Source organism: Otolemur garnettii, unplaced genomic scaffold (genome assembly GCF_000181295.1).
Source record: "Otolemur garnettii isolate 467f Iridium unplaced genomic scaffold, OtoGar3 scaffold00069, whole genome shotgun sequence".
Classification (NCBI taxonomy): Eukaryota; Metazoa; Chordata; class Mammalia; order Primates; family Galagidae; genus Otolemur; species Otolemur garnettii.
The window spans coordinates 406,538-422,124 of NW_003852464.1; the positions used below are offsets into that span (position 1 = coordinate 406,538).

At 40.2% G+C, this 15,587-nt stretch overlaps 1 protein-coding gene across 8 annotated transcripts in view; it reads right to left on the reverse strand.

Annotated features, from left to right (window-relative positions):
• LDB2 (LIM domain binding 2) overlaps positions 1-15,587 on the reverse strand; it is a 334,861-nt gene that overhangs the window by 51,627 nt on the left and 267,647 nt on the right. For all 8 annotated transcript variants that reach the window (XM_012807460.2, XM_003793491.3, XM_003793492.2 and 5 more), the window contains exons 3-4: positions 7,475-7,647; positions 618-740 (exon numbers count right to left, since the gene is read on the reverse strand). In XM_012807460.2, the coding sequence (XP_012662914.1) occupies positions 618-740; positions 7,475-7,647 (296 nt within the window). The remainder of the gene's footprint in view (positions 1-617; positions 741-7,474; positions 7,648-15,587) is intronic.

Genomic DNA, 15,587 nt, shown 5'->3' on the forward strand with positions numbered 1-15,587 from the left:
CTCGACTTATTCCTACTTATGTTTAAAATACAGCTCTGGATTGGCATTGAACTTACCTTTGCACTTAATGAATGCTTAATACACTTGATGTGATTTATGGTCAAATGAAACTGAGGCAACCCCAAACAGACCACTTCAGATCCAGCCCCGTGGTGAGGAAGGACCAGCTTCTGCTGATGTGGACCTGAAGCCCCGGGAGTCCCACATCTGGTCAGCTGGTTCTAATCACAACAGGAAACTCTTTTCCCTCTTGTTTTATTTCTTTCCCCAGTTATACATAACAAATTTGCTAGCCCAGGAAGAGCAATTCTTGATAACCACAGGATGGAATTTAAGAAAAGTACAAACTGTTTATTGAGGTAACCTGCATTTGCAGTTCAGAATAACAAAGTATCAAAAATAGCCCCACGATGTGACGTGCCAGACTCAGAAGCCAAAGGTAGAGGTGGGGGCAGCGGATTAAGATGATTGAGCATAAAACTCAATATTTAGAGTTAATTACCTGAAATATGGTGGTTACTGGGGTTCTCTTACAGAGAGAGGGCTGGGTTTTTCTCTTGAGTAAAATGAAGGAGGGGAAAAAAAGGAAAAGAAAGTAAAACAATTAAATTACTTACATGCATGGCTAGAATGCTTCTGGGGACCAACTCCCGGTATTGTCTAATGGTAAAGTGCCATGTTTTTATTCTCATGAGATCGTCAAAGGTGAACTCCAAGATCAGTCTGCCTTCTGTACACACCTGGAAGTGACAGACAACACACTCATTTGTCATGCTCTTTGTGAACGTCACGTTTTGTAACTCATACATCGGTCACTCAGATTGTGTCCCTTACTTGCCCTCAGTAAAGATGTGACACAGATGGTCTATCTAATGGCCTATGGAGACAGGTGTCAGCTCTAGAATCAGCAGGTTCAAAAGACTGCACAGCTGCTTACTAGCTGTGAGGTACTAGTAATTATACTAGTTATTAATGAAACTCTAGAAACCTCCATTTCTTCATCTGTAATTATGGGGAGAAACCCAGCTTAGAGGGACATTGGATCAGAATCATGGGCATTCTCTCCCTCCCAGCTATCCCGCCACTTTCATTAATCTTCTGCCGTAGAAGCTTGAGTTCTTGTCCTAATTTTAGTTATCCTATTCTGGGAGAAGGCATTCAATAAAATCATCCATGCTGAAGTGTGAGATGCTACAACATTACCCAACCAGAAGCTTTCATTTCCAAGGAGAGATTCTGGAGGCCAATGCTTAACTCAAGACAGTGGAAACTGGGGACTGACATGCAGAAAATAGGGCCATGTTTACACAATATATTTCTTGAATCTCATCACATCAGCAAAGACAAATTTTGCTGATATAAAAGGATAGTCTTGGGGGGAGGGACAGTCTATCTTTCTAAGAAAAATATATGTTATTAATGAAATATAATAGACTTCCAGAGGTTTTCTTTCTTGACAGAGTAATCAGGAACAGGGTAGGATTTTTATCTTCTTTTGATAGTCAAATCATTTTTTGCATGTAGTTCCTATTTTATTTACTGTTCTTTTTGCTATTAATGACTTTATTTGATTGACTGATTGTTGGGGAATCATTGAGGGTACAAATAGCCAGGTCACACTGAAAGGAAATGCAATCACAAGCCACTGAGTCCCTGTCAGCAGGGCGACAGGAAGTGGCAGTGGCATTTTGGTTGAATTAGTGACAACTTGCCAATGAATCCAGTTCCCTTAGGGAAGCAACGTACAACGCGGGGAGGGAGGCGCTGGCATCACACGGGACTGGATCTGAATCCTGACCCTACTTTTTACTCATTCCAGAACCTTGGGAAAATCAAATTTCCTCAACTCCAGTTTTCTCATTTGAGAAAATACATTAAGTGAAATTATGTATGTGGATTGCCTGGCATTGTACCTGGGACATGGCGGGAAGGCAGTAAATGATACCTCTACCCTTGAAGAAATACAGCCAAAAAGAACACAAAGCCCTCAACCAGTGGTGGCCGTGATGCACCATCTAAGATCAAGGGGCTCCCTGGGGGCATTTCAGGGGCTCTGCAGGGAGGCGCTGAGCTGTACCTCCATCTCAACTTAGAGGTCTCTGCAAATATTTGCTAGATTTCACCAGAGCAGCTTTGATTGTATCTGTTTTAATAAACTGGGTTTTTGATCAACCTTTTTTTTTTTTTTTGGAGAAAGAGTTCTTAGGCTAAAAACAAACATAAAACTTGAAAAGACACATTTAAAAACAAATGAATCATTAAAAATGAACTGAGTGGGGAATATATTTCCCAAACTATAATCCATGAAGATGGTGAACAGTTTCTATCATCCTATTATGAAACGTGAATAGTTGCTTTCCTCTTCGGGAATTTAATACAAAACACCACCATTTTTGAGTTGCGATTAGGTCCTTAGCTCTGGCTTAGGCGCTTTCTACACTCTGTTATGGAAGGCAATATTTTCTTTAAATAAGCTAAACGTCAGTACAGGGGGATTATAACAAATGGCGACAGGACACGACTCAAGAAGGGTGCCAATCCAGATAATTATCGATAACCTAGGTAAAGCCCTCTATCTCAGATCCAATTAGCAGAATCTGTGGGTAATTCTGGGCATCTGGGCACCTTGCCTCAAAACCCTTTGGTCGAGTGGTCTTCAGAGCCTTGTTTCTGGCATCTTAGCCATGAGAGCTGAGTACACTAAAATGGGGGAAGATTTCAGAGTCCCCACACCACTCTCCAAAGCATCATCAGTGCTGGAATTAATTTAGCAAGATTTTCAAAAGACTTGCATGGCGATTAAGCTACCCAGTTCCCCCTGGGCCATTGGTCTGACAGAAGCCACCAGCAGTGACAGCTTTCATAAAAGGGAGATAGCTGTAGGCAGCCGAAAATGATAAAATGTCTCGACAAGACAGGACAGATATGTGGCTGCTATAATCCGGTTTTTTAAAAGAGGGGGTACTCCTAGATATTTAAATATTAGCTCAGTTAAATGTCAGCATTTTTTATTATCTAACCGATTGGTTTTGTATTTATGAACCACAAGCCAAGGGCAGGTGGAGGTTCTGGTTTACTTCTCCGGGAGCAGAATTTTATCATGGGAAGGGTTGTGTGGCGTCCTCTGATGGATTACGCAATCGGAGCATTGGTAAGGTGAAATTAAATTGCGTTCTTTGTTCACAATAACATAGCAAACTAGTTGGAGACCTTTCTAACAGTCAAACTGTCATGGGCCTACAAAATGGAAAACTGCAACAAGCCTTGGGCTCCTTCTTTTTCAGTCCAAACCAAGGAATCGGCTTCATCCAGGGTATGCCATGTGCAAGATGGGACTCTTTAGAACTGAATCCCAGTTGACTGTGTTAGGTGTTTCTTGAAAGAAAAATAAATGACTTCCTTGAATGAAAGGAAGAGAGCTGTGGTCACTGATGATCTACTCCAGGAAATTACATCCCCAGCTTCATCCCAGGCCCTGGGCAGACCCTATACTCCTGCTCCAGCCATAAAAGTTGAAGGAAACCGAAGGCTTTGTGGTTTGTTTTATATGCAACCACCCACAAATTTGGAATAGAGGGGAATAGAAAAAAGATATATATTTCTTGTTTGGAAATGGTAAAGAATGGGCATAACCTATAAAAGGAGAATTAATGTCTTCTCTCTTCAGAAAAATTCTGTGCATTCCTCTTAATCAATATAGTTAATGTAGCTTTTATCTAAAGTCGGCCTTTTTTTTTTTTAAGCTGCCTTTCACTTGGAATCCAAAATCAAAAGGGTCCCCAATTAAGAAAACATTTTCTGTTGTGCTGAATTCATGTTACCGTACTGTGAGCTCTGACATTTTGTTTCTGTGGTAACCAAAATCAGCTGATTAGTTGGCATGGCAACAGAAAAGATGTAATCCCAGCAGACACACTCTAATCAATGCCCCCAGCACAGATGGTCTCCGGAGGATCAACAAGAGAGAGGCTGGCAGGCATTCAGCTGATCACGTGCCAGCTGGAGACTCGGCCAGGAATAAGAGACCTAAAAAAGAACATTTCTCAAACTAACCGGTAGCTTCTTAACCCTTTTATTTCTTTGAGTAATTCTAAAGCAGTGCTGACCATGAACGTAGCCATACAATCCAGTGGTTCTCACAGAGCTTTCATGAACTAAAGTGTCCTTTTATTCAGGTGGGGGTGTTTATTTCTTTTTCTTAGTCTTTCTGCTTGGAGCCGCAAGCACGGGATAGTCCTGTTAGATTAACGGTTGCATAAAGCTCATTGTATTTTGCTTACAGATCCTTCTTATGTAAATGCATACATATATCTAAATAAGAACAATGTGATCATTAATATTATATTTTGGTTGGAGTTTAGAGAATAGTAGAAATTCTGGAGCATGATCTAGCAGACAGGCTAAGGTAAAAGAGGGAACTGTCAAGAGACACAGTGGTTATTCATACAGGAAAACTGGTTGGTAGGCTTGCCTGGCACTTGTCTGCAGTAGGAAATAATTTCATAATAAATGAGAACAGAGAAAATATAAACCTGCATTTACAGAGGTGGTGAAGGTGTCCAATAATGGCTGTAACTACTATTCCAGTTTGTAAAACCTAAAAATAAACCCCGAAATGTACCCTCAAGAGCGTTTTTCTCAGTGTCTACCAATGTTCCCACCCTCCAATAGCAGTATAACTCGGGGGGTCTTTGGTTCGGCAAACCTGGATGCATGCTCTTCTAATTACCAACGCTTGTGTCCTACTGGAATCAAAAACGGAAAACTTAAAAGAAAGGCTCTTAATATGCACTTTAAAATTCTAATTCCATATTTATCCATTATCTAGAATGTTCCTGGTATCAGGAAATTGCAAAATGCTCACTGTCCTCCTGGGGACTATTTCATGTTTCGGTTGATTAGGATTACAGCTGATGTTTGATTCACCAGTTGACCAAATTTTCATAAAAGCAACTCAGAACCAGTGGGTCAAATGCTATTTGGGGAACGAGAGTGTATTGATAGTCTAAATTGGAACCATGGAATGCTGCCTCCACATGACATGCTAAGCAATTAATGTACTAAGAGCAGGTCCCCCCTTTAAAAATAAGCACTGGCTTCCGAACGCTCTCTTTGTGCCACTGAAAGGGATGATCATAGTAACTAATCACAGTATTTTATTTTATGAAGATGAGTTATTTTTAATTAATATAAGAACAAAAGAAAACATTAGAAAGATTCTTTGGGTGATATAACAATCACCAAGGATTTTTATTTTAAAAAAAGAAAGAAAAATGAATCCTTTCAAATTTTCCTAAAAATAAATGTGCTTAATTAGCATCTGGACTAGGGCCACATCCCCAAGTTCCATTTCCCAGAAAGTGATATTTTCCGATCACAGCACGGAAATCTTCATTCCAGGAGTTGGCAGATACACGACCATGGAGTGGAATAAGGTGGGGAGTCCAAGGAAGCAATGCTGGGGTTCAGGGAGCTGTGTCCAGGAGAGAGCTCAGGTGTTCCTGGCTACCGCTTTGGAAGCCTGAACATAACACATGTGAGAGGCGGGCAGGCCAGGGTCAGGAAGAATGCAACACAGGGAAACCTTAGTTCCTTGATTCAAAGGAAAATGACACTTCTGCAATTCGTCAGAGACAGGGGATTCTTTCTGATCTAAAATAGGTTGTGACTGTCCAGCACTAACCCTGCAGAGCACAGCAACTATGATCATTTGCAAAAAAGTTCTGGCCTGAGAAAGAAAGAAACTAAGCGCATATATAAAAGGGCTGCCACAAAATGCATTTTTTAATTTTCAGTGGCTACAGGATTTGGAAGTAGCTCTTTAATTATGGCAAAGCTCTTTATTTAATTATCATAGATTTTTTTCCCCCTTAAAGCAAAAGGACTTGGTATATTTTTCTTGAATTACCTAAAAGTAACATTAAGCCTAGAGAGAAAGAAAAAAAAAACAATAATAAAGCAGCAGAGAAAGGCTTTCCCTGCAGTGCTCAGATTTTATAATACTAGAAATGAATGCCGGTGTATCCATCTAATCTACAAGATTATGCAAATCTCTGCATTTCCAGAATGAAGGGAGACACGGGCAGATTAAACCATCACTCCGGTGATCATTCTGTTCCATATTGGAAGTCTCCTAAGAGCAGAGATGTCTACGGTCTGCGTGAAGCTTCTTTGTTCTCCAATGACTACCTTCCTCTCTGCCCAACTGTTAAAACAGAAAAGAAAGAGAAAAATCCTACCCTGTGCCCCACATTTAAAACGCCTACTGACAAAATCCAGGTGCCATAGACTCACTGGCATTCGACGATTTGGCTTCTGCATTTTGCCTTTGGTTTCCCATCCCAGCAAGATGCTGGGAAGATGAAACCACAGCAAGGTCAATGGATAAATAAGAAACTAATAAGTAACAGACACATCTTCAGCCTTCTAAATTGGGCTTCTGCAATTAACCCTGATAATCCAACTTCTTATAACTATAAAGAGAGGGCTGTCATTTGTATTTTGAGCTGCTGTCATTGATGTCCACAAATCAAGTTCACAAGAACACAATGAACGAATGTTCATTAAAATAAACTTCCGTTTGCCAGATTCTGTGACTAAGTATTTGTCCTTGACTAAGTTTCCTACCTGCCAGAAAACATATCTATGGTACTCCAGAAAGGTCTTGGGCAGAGGGAGGATTCCACGGGTCTATTTTCTGTGTATGGGAAGGATTAGAGGCATAAAATGTATGGAAGGTGAGGCTGAGTCTCTATCTCTTCTACTTTTTACTTAACAGCCTTTGTAGGCCTTGAACTCCGCTGCGAACATTGTGGTATCTGATCGCAAGACCTGCCTTTCTCTCTGCTATTCTCATTCAGTGTTTCGTAACCAATTTAGGGCTCAACCGCATTTTTGGGGGGGGGGCAAGCTACTTGTTTGACTCACTGACCAGTCACAGAGCTTCTTAGAATTTGGGGAAGCAACCTTTGAATTCTTCAGTCTCTAACTTCATTGATATTTTTATGTTTTTCTGGTCCTTACAGATTACAGCTGGATTGTGGTTAGTGGATTTTCTCCTTATTTGTTCAAATCTCAATTTAGCTATAAAATATTTTTTTTTTAGTAACAAAGCACAAATACAGTACACAGACCACACAACCACGGGGGAATGTTCTTTCCGCTGAAGCAGACTCTTTGTATAAAAACACAAATTCTAATCCAGCAACTGAAATTTAAAGGATCTCTCTGCCCCTTGCTTTTGAGGTTCTGTCATCTTAGATTTCCATGTGCCCAGTGTCACACGCACACACATCTAAAACAGTGTTCACCCAAAAGGTCATGCCATGGCACAGACCAAAAAGATTCTCTCATGGTAGGAAAGCATCTGAGAGATGAGCAATTAGCTCAGAGTCCCAGGGGAAAGCTGTGATTATTATTCCTTTAATTCACCCAGAGTAGGAAAAGCCAGGAGGGTGGCAGAAACTGTCCCTACCTTGGTGAACATGGGCTTCCCGTGTTGAGTGACCATTGTGCACTGGTCGCAGTCCACGGTGATGGAGGAGTTGTGGTATGACTCTTTCGAGTGTTTGAGAATGTAATACAGGTCAGTCACCCCGCCTTCAAACACAGTGCTAAAGTATCGGGGGATGAGGGTCCTGCCGATAGCTGGGGGAGAAACACAGAGAAACAAACCATTAACAAGAATGTCCCACTGGCCTCACATAACCCACACCACGGCCCAACGTCCTACCACTGGAGACACAACAAACCCTTCTAGGAGGCAAATTTCTCTGTATAAATAGCCATCACCCTTCTGGGTTGCAGTGAACAATATACACCTAATCCTCAACTATTAAGGAAAAAGTATGCAGTCACCTGTCCAGATTTTGTGTCTACTGAAAGTCAATAAAAAATGGGTTAGTACTTGAAAAATAGTGGAGGAAAATACATTGATTAGGGTGCATAGACTCTCTATATCATACTGCGTTTCCCCCAAAACAAGATACCATCCTATGTTTACTTTTTCTCAAGAAGACACATTAGGGCTTATTTTCAGGGGATGTCTTCCTCTCCGTTCCGAAATGCATACACTGGATAGCCACGCCCATCACTAGGTCTTACTATGGAGTAGGGCTTATATTTAACAAATGCATAGAAATCCTGCTAGGGCTTATTTTGGGGGTAGGTCTTATTTTCAGGGAAACATGGTACTTTTGAAGTGAATACTTTTCAAAAAATAAGACAGCTCCAACTCAGATGTTTTCAATCTATCCTTTATAAACGAGTTCGCCGATCATGTTTAGTTTTGTTAGCAGCAGTAATAATTATAAAACTTAATAACATGAAGCTTTGGGAGGTATTTTGGCATTCTCTCATTGGACCTTGAGAACAACCCCAAGAGAGAACAAAACTGAGACCTCAAAAAAGGTTATCGTGAGAAAAAAAAAGAAGAAGGTTATTATGAAGGTTTCAAAGTCATATGACTTGTAAGTAGATAGGTGGGGCCTCTAACTCCGTATCTGCAAACATGAAAACACCTGTTCTTTACAACACTGTGTCTCAAACTTCTCTAAAGAATGGAAATTTTTCCAAAATAATCCACATCTCCATATACCACGAGATCCATAACCATGTAGACGCCATTGATCCTATCTGCTTTCGGAGCTCTATATGATACCTCTCTAGAATACAAGGCCCATTTTAAGGGATTGTAATTCCTCCCACTAGGTCTAAATTGGTCTCTTTCATTTCAACCAAGTCTTTGGCCTTGCCCCATTTTAGTTCCCAAGATTGTGTCCGTAGCTGGCCCTTTCTGATACCTGATGCCAGGAACCTGTAACAAGCCCTTTTTTCAGCAGTGATTTGAAATCCTCTTACCCTGGAAATCCCAACTCACAATATCAGCAGTTTTGCCTATGTGAAGATTTTAAGGCAAAGTTCTAAAGTACTCTCAAGCGATCCAAGGTTTTTAATAAATCTCTTACATTCACCTTTGAAAGACAAAAATAATATTTAAGATAAATAAACTACCAAAGTGAGCTTGAGCTAAGAAAGATCACCCAATCACCACTTGAATGTTTTCAAATATTTAATTTCATTTTAAAAGAATCAGTGTTAATCCATTTTGTATGGATCTCTATCTTGTTTGTACATGGGCTTGAAAAAACTTAGTATAAAGAGAATACTTCATGTTTACATGGGTGGAGCTGGAAAATATTCTTCTTAGCAAAGTATCCCAAAAATGTAAGAAAAAGCATCCAATGTACTCATCCCTACTATGGAACTAATTTATAGCTTTCATAGAAAAGCTACAACCCAATTTTAGCCCAGGAACATGGGGAGAGGGGAGAGGAAGGGGAGGGGAGGGGGTAGGGTGATTGCTGGGATCACGCCTATGGTTCATCCTATAAGGGTATATGTGAATCTAATTGTAGAATATAAATGTCTTAACACCATAACTAAGAAAAAGACATGAAGGCTATGTTAACCAGTTGGATGAAAGTATTTCATATTGTATATAGAAACAGTACATTGTACCCCATGATAGTATCAATATACACTGCTATGATTTCATAAAAAAAAAGTTAAAAAAGAAAAGAAAAAAAAAAGAGAATACTTCACCAAAGTGTTTTTTTGAAGCGATTTTAAAGAACTCTGGATGGATGACTGGTCTCTAAGTAATTGATGTGTGTGTGCTAAATATTCCAGAATCTTCTGTGATTCCATGCTAAATAATCTTTTTACATACATTTCCTAAATACTGCCTAATCCCCAATACTGTGTATTCATTCTCTGAATATAAAATTCAAAGAAGAGTAATTTGAGTCCACCGTATCCTTAAACATACGCACAGCTAATATTATAAACAAAACTTTCTAACACTAAAATCCTTATTGTACTTCACTAACCAGATAAAATTAATTGAATATGTTTCAAATATTCTAATTTGAAGCCAATTACCATAAATCAACCCAATTAATCAGATACTGTGGGATCTGTACTGTTGAGAATAAATATAAACTATAAAATAAAAAACATAAAATGCAGATGTAGGCTGAAAATATTTCACCATACCCAAGGAATTGCCACATTAAAAAGGTTATGGCAAGTAATCACCCCTGGATTAAACTTTATTCATTATAAATCCTGCACAATTATTTCTTTGTAGCACTGTTTGCTATATTTTATCATTTCATTTATAAGTTTGAATGGGAAAAATATTTGAGACTTCTTAGCTTTAAACCTAAGTTTTTAATTACTTCCCCAACTCCAGAAAAATGTAAAAACTGTATAGTAAATAACCTTAAAGGGAAACTCAGCTTTGCTTTACTGCATAATTGCTAGCGCTCTAGAAAATGGTTGCCATGGTTACTGGAGGTTTGTTTTCAGCCCTGTTTCCTTTGTGGGACTGCCCCACCATTCTCCCACAATCCTGTTTGGACCATTAGTCACTAAAGATTCAGTATCCACTTTGGTAGCCAAGTGGCCCTTGTGGACTATGACAATGGTATTCACACATGACCTTGAGTATATAGTCTCCTCTCCTTAAATCTGAGCAGGGCCCTGGGATGTGCTTTAGTCAGCAGAATGTGGTCCACAGGTGACCTGTGTCAGTTTGGGCGACACCTCCTGGAAGCTTCCACTTTGTGCATGGGCGGAAGTCTACTGTGTGTAAATTCCAGCTCCTCTAAGATTGGGAGACCAGGAGAAGCCCAGCGTAGCCATGCAGGGAGGTCCCATGAAGGAGAACTGAGTCTTCCAGCCAACAAAACCAGGTGAACTTCCAGCCAGCCCCGACTGGCATGGGCGGAGCAAGTCCTCTTCCTGGGGATGAATCCTCAGCCCCCCTCAGGCTGGTTTCACACACATGCAGCCAAGAAGGGCTGACCCTGACATGCTTGTAAAATGATTTACATCTTCAGCCAGTAAGTGTTGGGTGTCTTTTTAATGTAGCAATGGGTGAAGCACCCTCTCAATCTCATTGGCCGCAAAGGGAGGCAAATCAGAATCCTTCCCTGAAGAGAAGAGGGCAGCAGTTTTGCTATGAAAAAAACCCATGCAAATGATGGAAATCGAGAAGCCTGTGTATAGAGAGGATGCAAAGCAGAGAGACAGAGCGTCCTGGGGGCTGATGCGTGCCTTCATTTCAGCTGGAAATAAAGCCAATCCAGGCCTTGGGGGCCCCCTCATGTGAGAGGTGCCCCCTCCTTATTCTTCTTCTCAAGGTGGTTTGTGTTAGGTTTCTGTCTTTTGCAAACAGAGGAATGCTGACAACTTCTGTCTTATTCCACCAAGAAGTGGAGTAGCAAACAATGAGGGGACAGAGGGGAAGAGGGGAGACAGATGAACTGGGGGAGACGTCTGAGTCTCTCTCCCTGCAACACACGCCTTTGGCGCTGCAGGAGACAAACAAGTGTCACAGACCACATTAGTTCCCTGTGGCTGTTGTGACAATATGCCACAAACTTAGGGGCTTAAAACAACACATCTATGATTTTATAGTTCTGCCAACCACACCTGGGTCTTGCTGGGCTAACGTCAGGTTGCCAGCAGGCCTGAATTCCTTTCTGGGGGCTTTCAGGGAGAATCCACGTTCTTACTCGGCTCAGCCTCTGCAGGCTGTTCATACCACTTAGATGTGGCTCCTTCTCCATCTTTAAAACCCACCTGAGCAAGTTGGGGTCTGCCAAGGTATTGCTTCCTCTTCTTCTTCCGTCTTCCTCTTTTAATTTTAGGGCCCTTGTGATTTCACTAGATCCACCCAAACAATCTAGAGTAATCTCCTCCAGCAGGACCCTTAACTTAATCAGATCAGCAAAGTCCCTTTTGCCTTGTAAGGTAATACTCATAGGTAGCAGGAATTAGAGCACGGACACCTTTAAGGTGCTATTTATTTTATTTATCACAACGATTATGCCACTAAGAGCTTCTGCTCTAGGAGGGAGAGTGATCAGAAATATAACAGATACTCAGACTGTGCACACACACACACAATTTGTGACATATAAATAACACCTGGTGAATGGGACAGGCAGCCAGAGCAAAATCCCATGTGCCCACTGAAATCTCTCTATTGCTTGCTCATTGATTTCTTCCATAAACATTCACTGAGTCTGGAGCAGGTCTAAAGCTCCACGGTAGGTGCTGACACACACAGAGATGGATTTTGTCCTTGTCTTTTAAACTTCTTTCTATCAGGAGAGGTAACAAGGATCAAAGGATCTACAACACAATATAGTTGATCAAGTTCAAAATTTAGATTTGTGACTTCGAACTCTTCACTGGTATCTTGTGAATCCTGAATTCAATACACAGTTCTATTCTTTCTGAAGCCCTGAGAAGCTTAGCACGTCTTTTTAATGGAGTAAACCCTGCAGCCACATTGCACAGTTGAATATAAATGATTTTCAATCAGTGAATCTTTCAGTTTTACATTTGGTGATCGCCTAAAGCATCAGCCACACCAGTTCCAAATCTATTTAGATTTTATATTGTTACATGTGGATGTTAAACTTACATTTGACATTTATACCTGAATCCTTGGAATTAAAATAATTTAAATATTTTTATACATGAATCTACCTTGTGCTCCTATGAAAAGAATTCTATCTTTCAAGTAGTCTCAGAGTGAAATTAACTTTATAGAAGATGATAAAGATGATTCCACTTTATGAACACATTTATTTATTTATTATTTTTTTAGACATAATCTCAAGCTGTTACCCTAGGTAGAGTGTTATGCTGTCATAGCTCATAGCAACCTCCAATTCTTGGGCTCAAGTGATCCTCTTGTCTCAGTTTTTCTACTTCTAGAGACAGGGTCTCAATCTGGCTCAGGCTGGTCTCAAACTCATGAACTCAGGCAATCCACCTGCCTCGGCCTGCCCGAGTGCTCAGATTATAGGCATGAGTCCTAGCACCCAATAGTACCATGATTTTAAGACTCCAGACTTTATGTATTTTTTATTTATTTTGAGACAGATTCTCACTATGTCACCCTGGGTAGAGTGCTGTGACGTCATAGCTCACAGCAACCTCAAACTCGTGGGCTCAAGTGATTCTCTTGCCTCAGCCTCCTGAGTAGCTGAAACTACAGGCACCCGCCACAACACCTGGCTATTTGTTGTTGTTGCAGTTGTCATTGTTGTTTTAAAGTAGGCTCAGGCCGGGTTCGAACCTGTCACCCCCAGTATATGTGGCCGGCGCCCTAACCACTGACCCACAGGCCCTGAGCCTGTGAACACATTTAGATCAAAGCTCCAAACATTAAGAGGTTTGAGAACCAGATAGCACAGGAAGATTGTCCGTGATGTTAGGTGAGTAAAATATGCTGTACATATATTATTTATCTGTGTATTCATTCAAGAGAAAGGAAAGTCACACATTAAATTATTCAGGAGCTGAAATGTGCATAAAGAATGTTTACATAGTACCCTACACCTTGTAGGCAAATATGATTAGTCCAGGAATAGCTAAAAATGTATGCACAGCTAATTCAGAGGCTGAGCCCTGAGTTCAAGTTCTTTATGAAGGTTCTTATTGTTATTTTCTTCTGTTCTCATGCACTCTACTCCCCTAAAGGTCTTGCTAAGGAAGTTAGCCTGATGGTGCTGTAGATAGGGGCTAGCATCTATCTTCTCTTGCGGGTATTACTTGTAGATATTAGGCTATCAACAAGGTATTTGTAGATAGTAGTGGAATTTTTTTCCCATTCACAATTCAAATGGTACAAGCTGAAACTGGTTGAATAGATATAAACTATTGTGCGTGTAGATATAAACTATTGTGCGTGCTTCCACAGCGGAAAGTCTGTCTTTCAGTACATCTCAGCTCCATGGGTAATTATGAAATGCTTTTCCTAAACTCTTAAGGCTATTCACAGGTAATTGACAGGAAAGAAATTACGCATGGAAAATAGCCACGTGGGAAAACATTCAGATTAGTAATCAAGTATGAAATTAAAATAGTAATAACAAGATTAAACATAAACGGGTGAGGCTGTGGTTAAACAGGCACACACAAATACTTTTAGATAAATCAATGCAGCAATGCCTTCTTGCTTGAAGAAGCTGAAATTCTCTGGAAGTCTCTTAGGTATGACTCTGAACTTGGGCAACACCATCGCCCAAGCGCAATTCTAAAGTTCAGGCCTTGAGTCCTCCAAAGTTCATCAAGTCCTTTGAGGAAGTTTTTCTAATGCAAGACCTTTGATTTGGGGTCCATCATTTATTGATACTGTTTTAAATGCCTGTAATTTCCATGCCATAAAGACAGTTCACTTCCAAAAAATGAAAGGGTTTGAGAGTCGGAATAAAATATACAGTAAGAGGAAGATTTATAACCAACAATGTATTAATACTACGTAACACTTGGCCATTATTTAGCTAATGATTTGCCAAGTCTGAAAAAAAGAACCAGAACCATAGTATTAAATATTTGTGCTTTTAAGTAGGCAAAATTAATTACATTTCAAAAATTGATCACCCTATGATTAAAAAAGTTTTCCTTTTCTAAACACGATAATTGGTAAATTGGCCGCTTAAGGTAGTTTTAGATATATAGCTCTGCTATAGAAAAGGCTATATTTCAGAAATCCAAGTGGAAATTCTACTATTGAGATACACAATCACCATAAAGAGTCATTAAACTTTACTTTAGACTTATCTGTATTCAGAAATCAATGAATGTATTATGTTAGCATGTAAATGAAGATACTCCTAGGAGTGAAATAAACAATACTGATGGTGTCATTTATGGGAAATAACTACTTTAAATATCTAACACAATAGAAATAAAACATGCTTAACTCTGATGGGAGGGCTATTGGATCAAGGCAGATCTTACTACTGGGCTTGATGGCGGGAATGCAAATCAAATTAACCTTATTTTTGTAAATTGACATTATTCCCCTTCTAGTATGCCTTTTATTTTGTCAACCAAAGCAATTTGACTTAAATATCTTCTCTCTAATGACCTCTCTCACTATTTCAAAGATTCATTCATTTTATATACATTTATTACATACCTGCTAGGAGTCAGAGAGTGCTTTAGGCGCTGGGGATAAACAGCAGGCAAGTGGAGAGACAGAGAATAAATTCTATACAAGAGAAGGCAGGTTGGTGTAGACTGGCCAGTCTCAAAGGCTGAGGTGAGGAAGATGAGGTGATGGAACTGACCCTGACTGAACATGGCCTTAGGAAGACCTGGGAGTGCTCCCAGCACAGGCACAGCAAGGGCAGAAGCCCTAGGACAGGAGCGAGTTTGATAGCGTGAGCTGGGTGTGTTGGGGTATCAGAAAGAAGGCAGTGGGGCAGGAGGGCCATCAAGGAGACCAAGGTGATAGATGAGGTCAGAGAACAAGATAGGGACAGATTAGGTGGGACTGTCTAATCCATGACAAAGAACTTACATTTTATCTTTAGTGCAATGACATGGGATTGGAAGGTTTTAAAAATTCAAGGAAAAAGATTAAATAATGAAGGAAGAAGTATGCATTCTTTCCCTCCTCTTGATATTTTAGGGAATGTCTCCAGGGTTAAGGGAAGGGCTACATGTTGATTTGAGATAGTGTTACTTAATCAGGAAAGAAAAAAACAACCATTCTT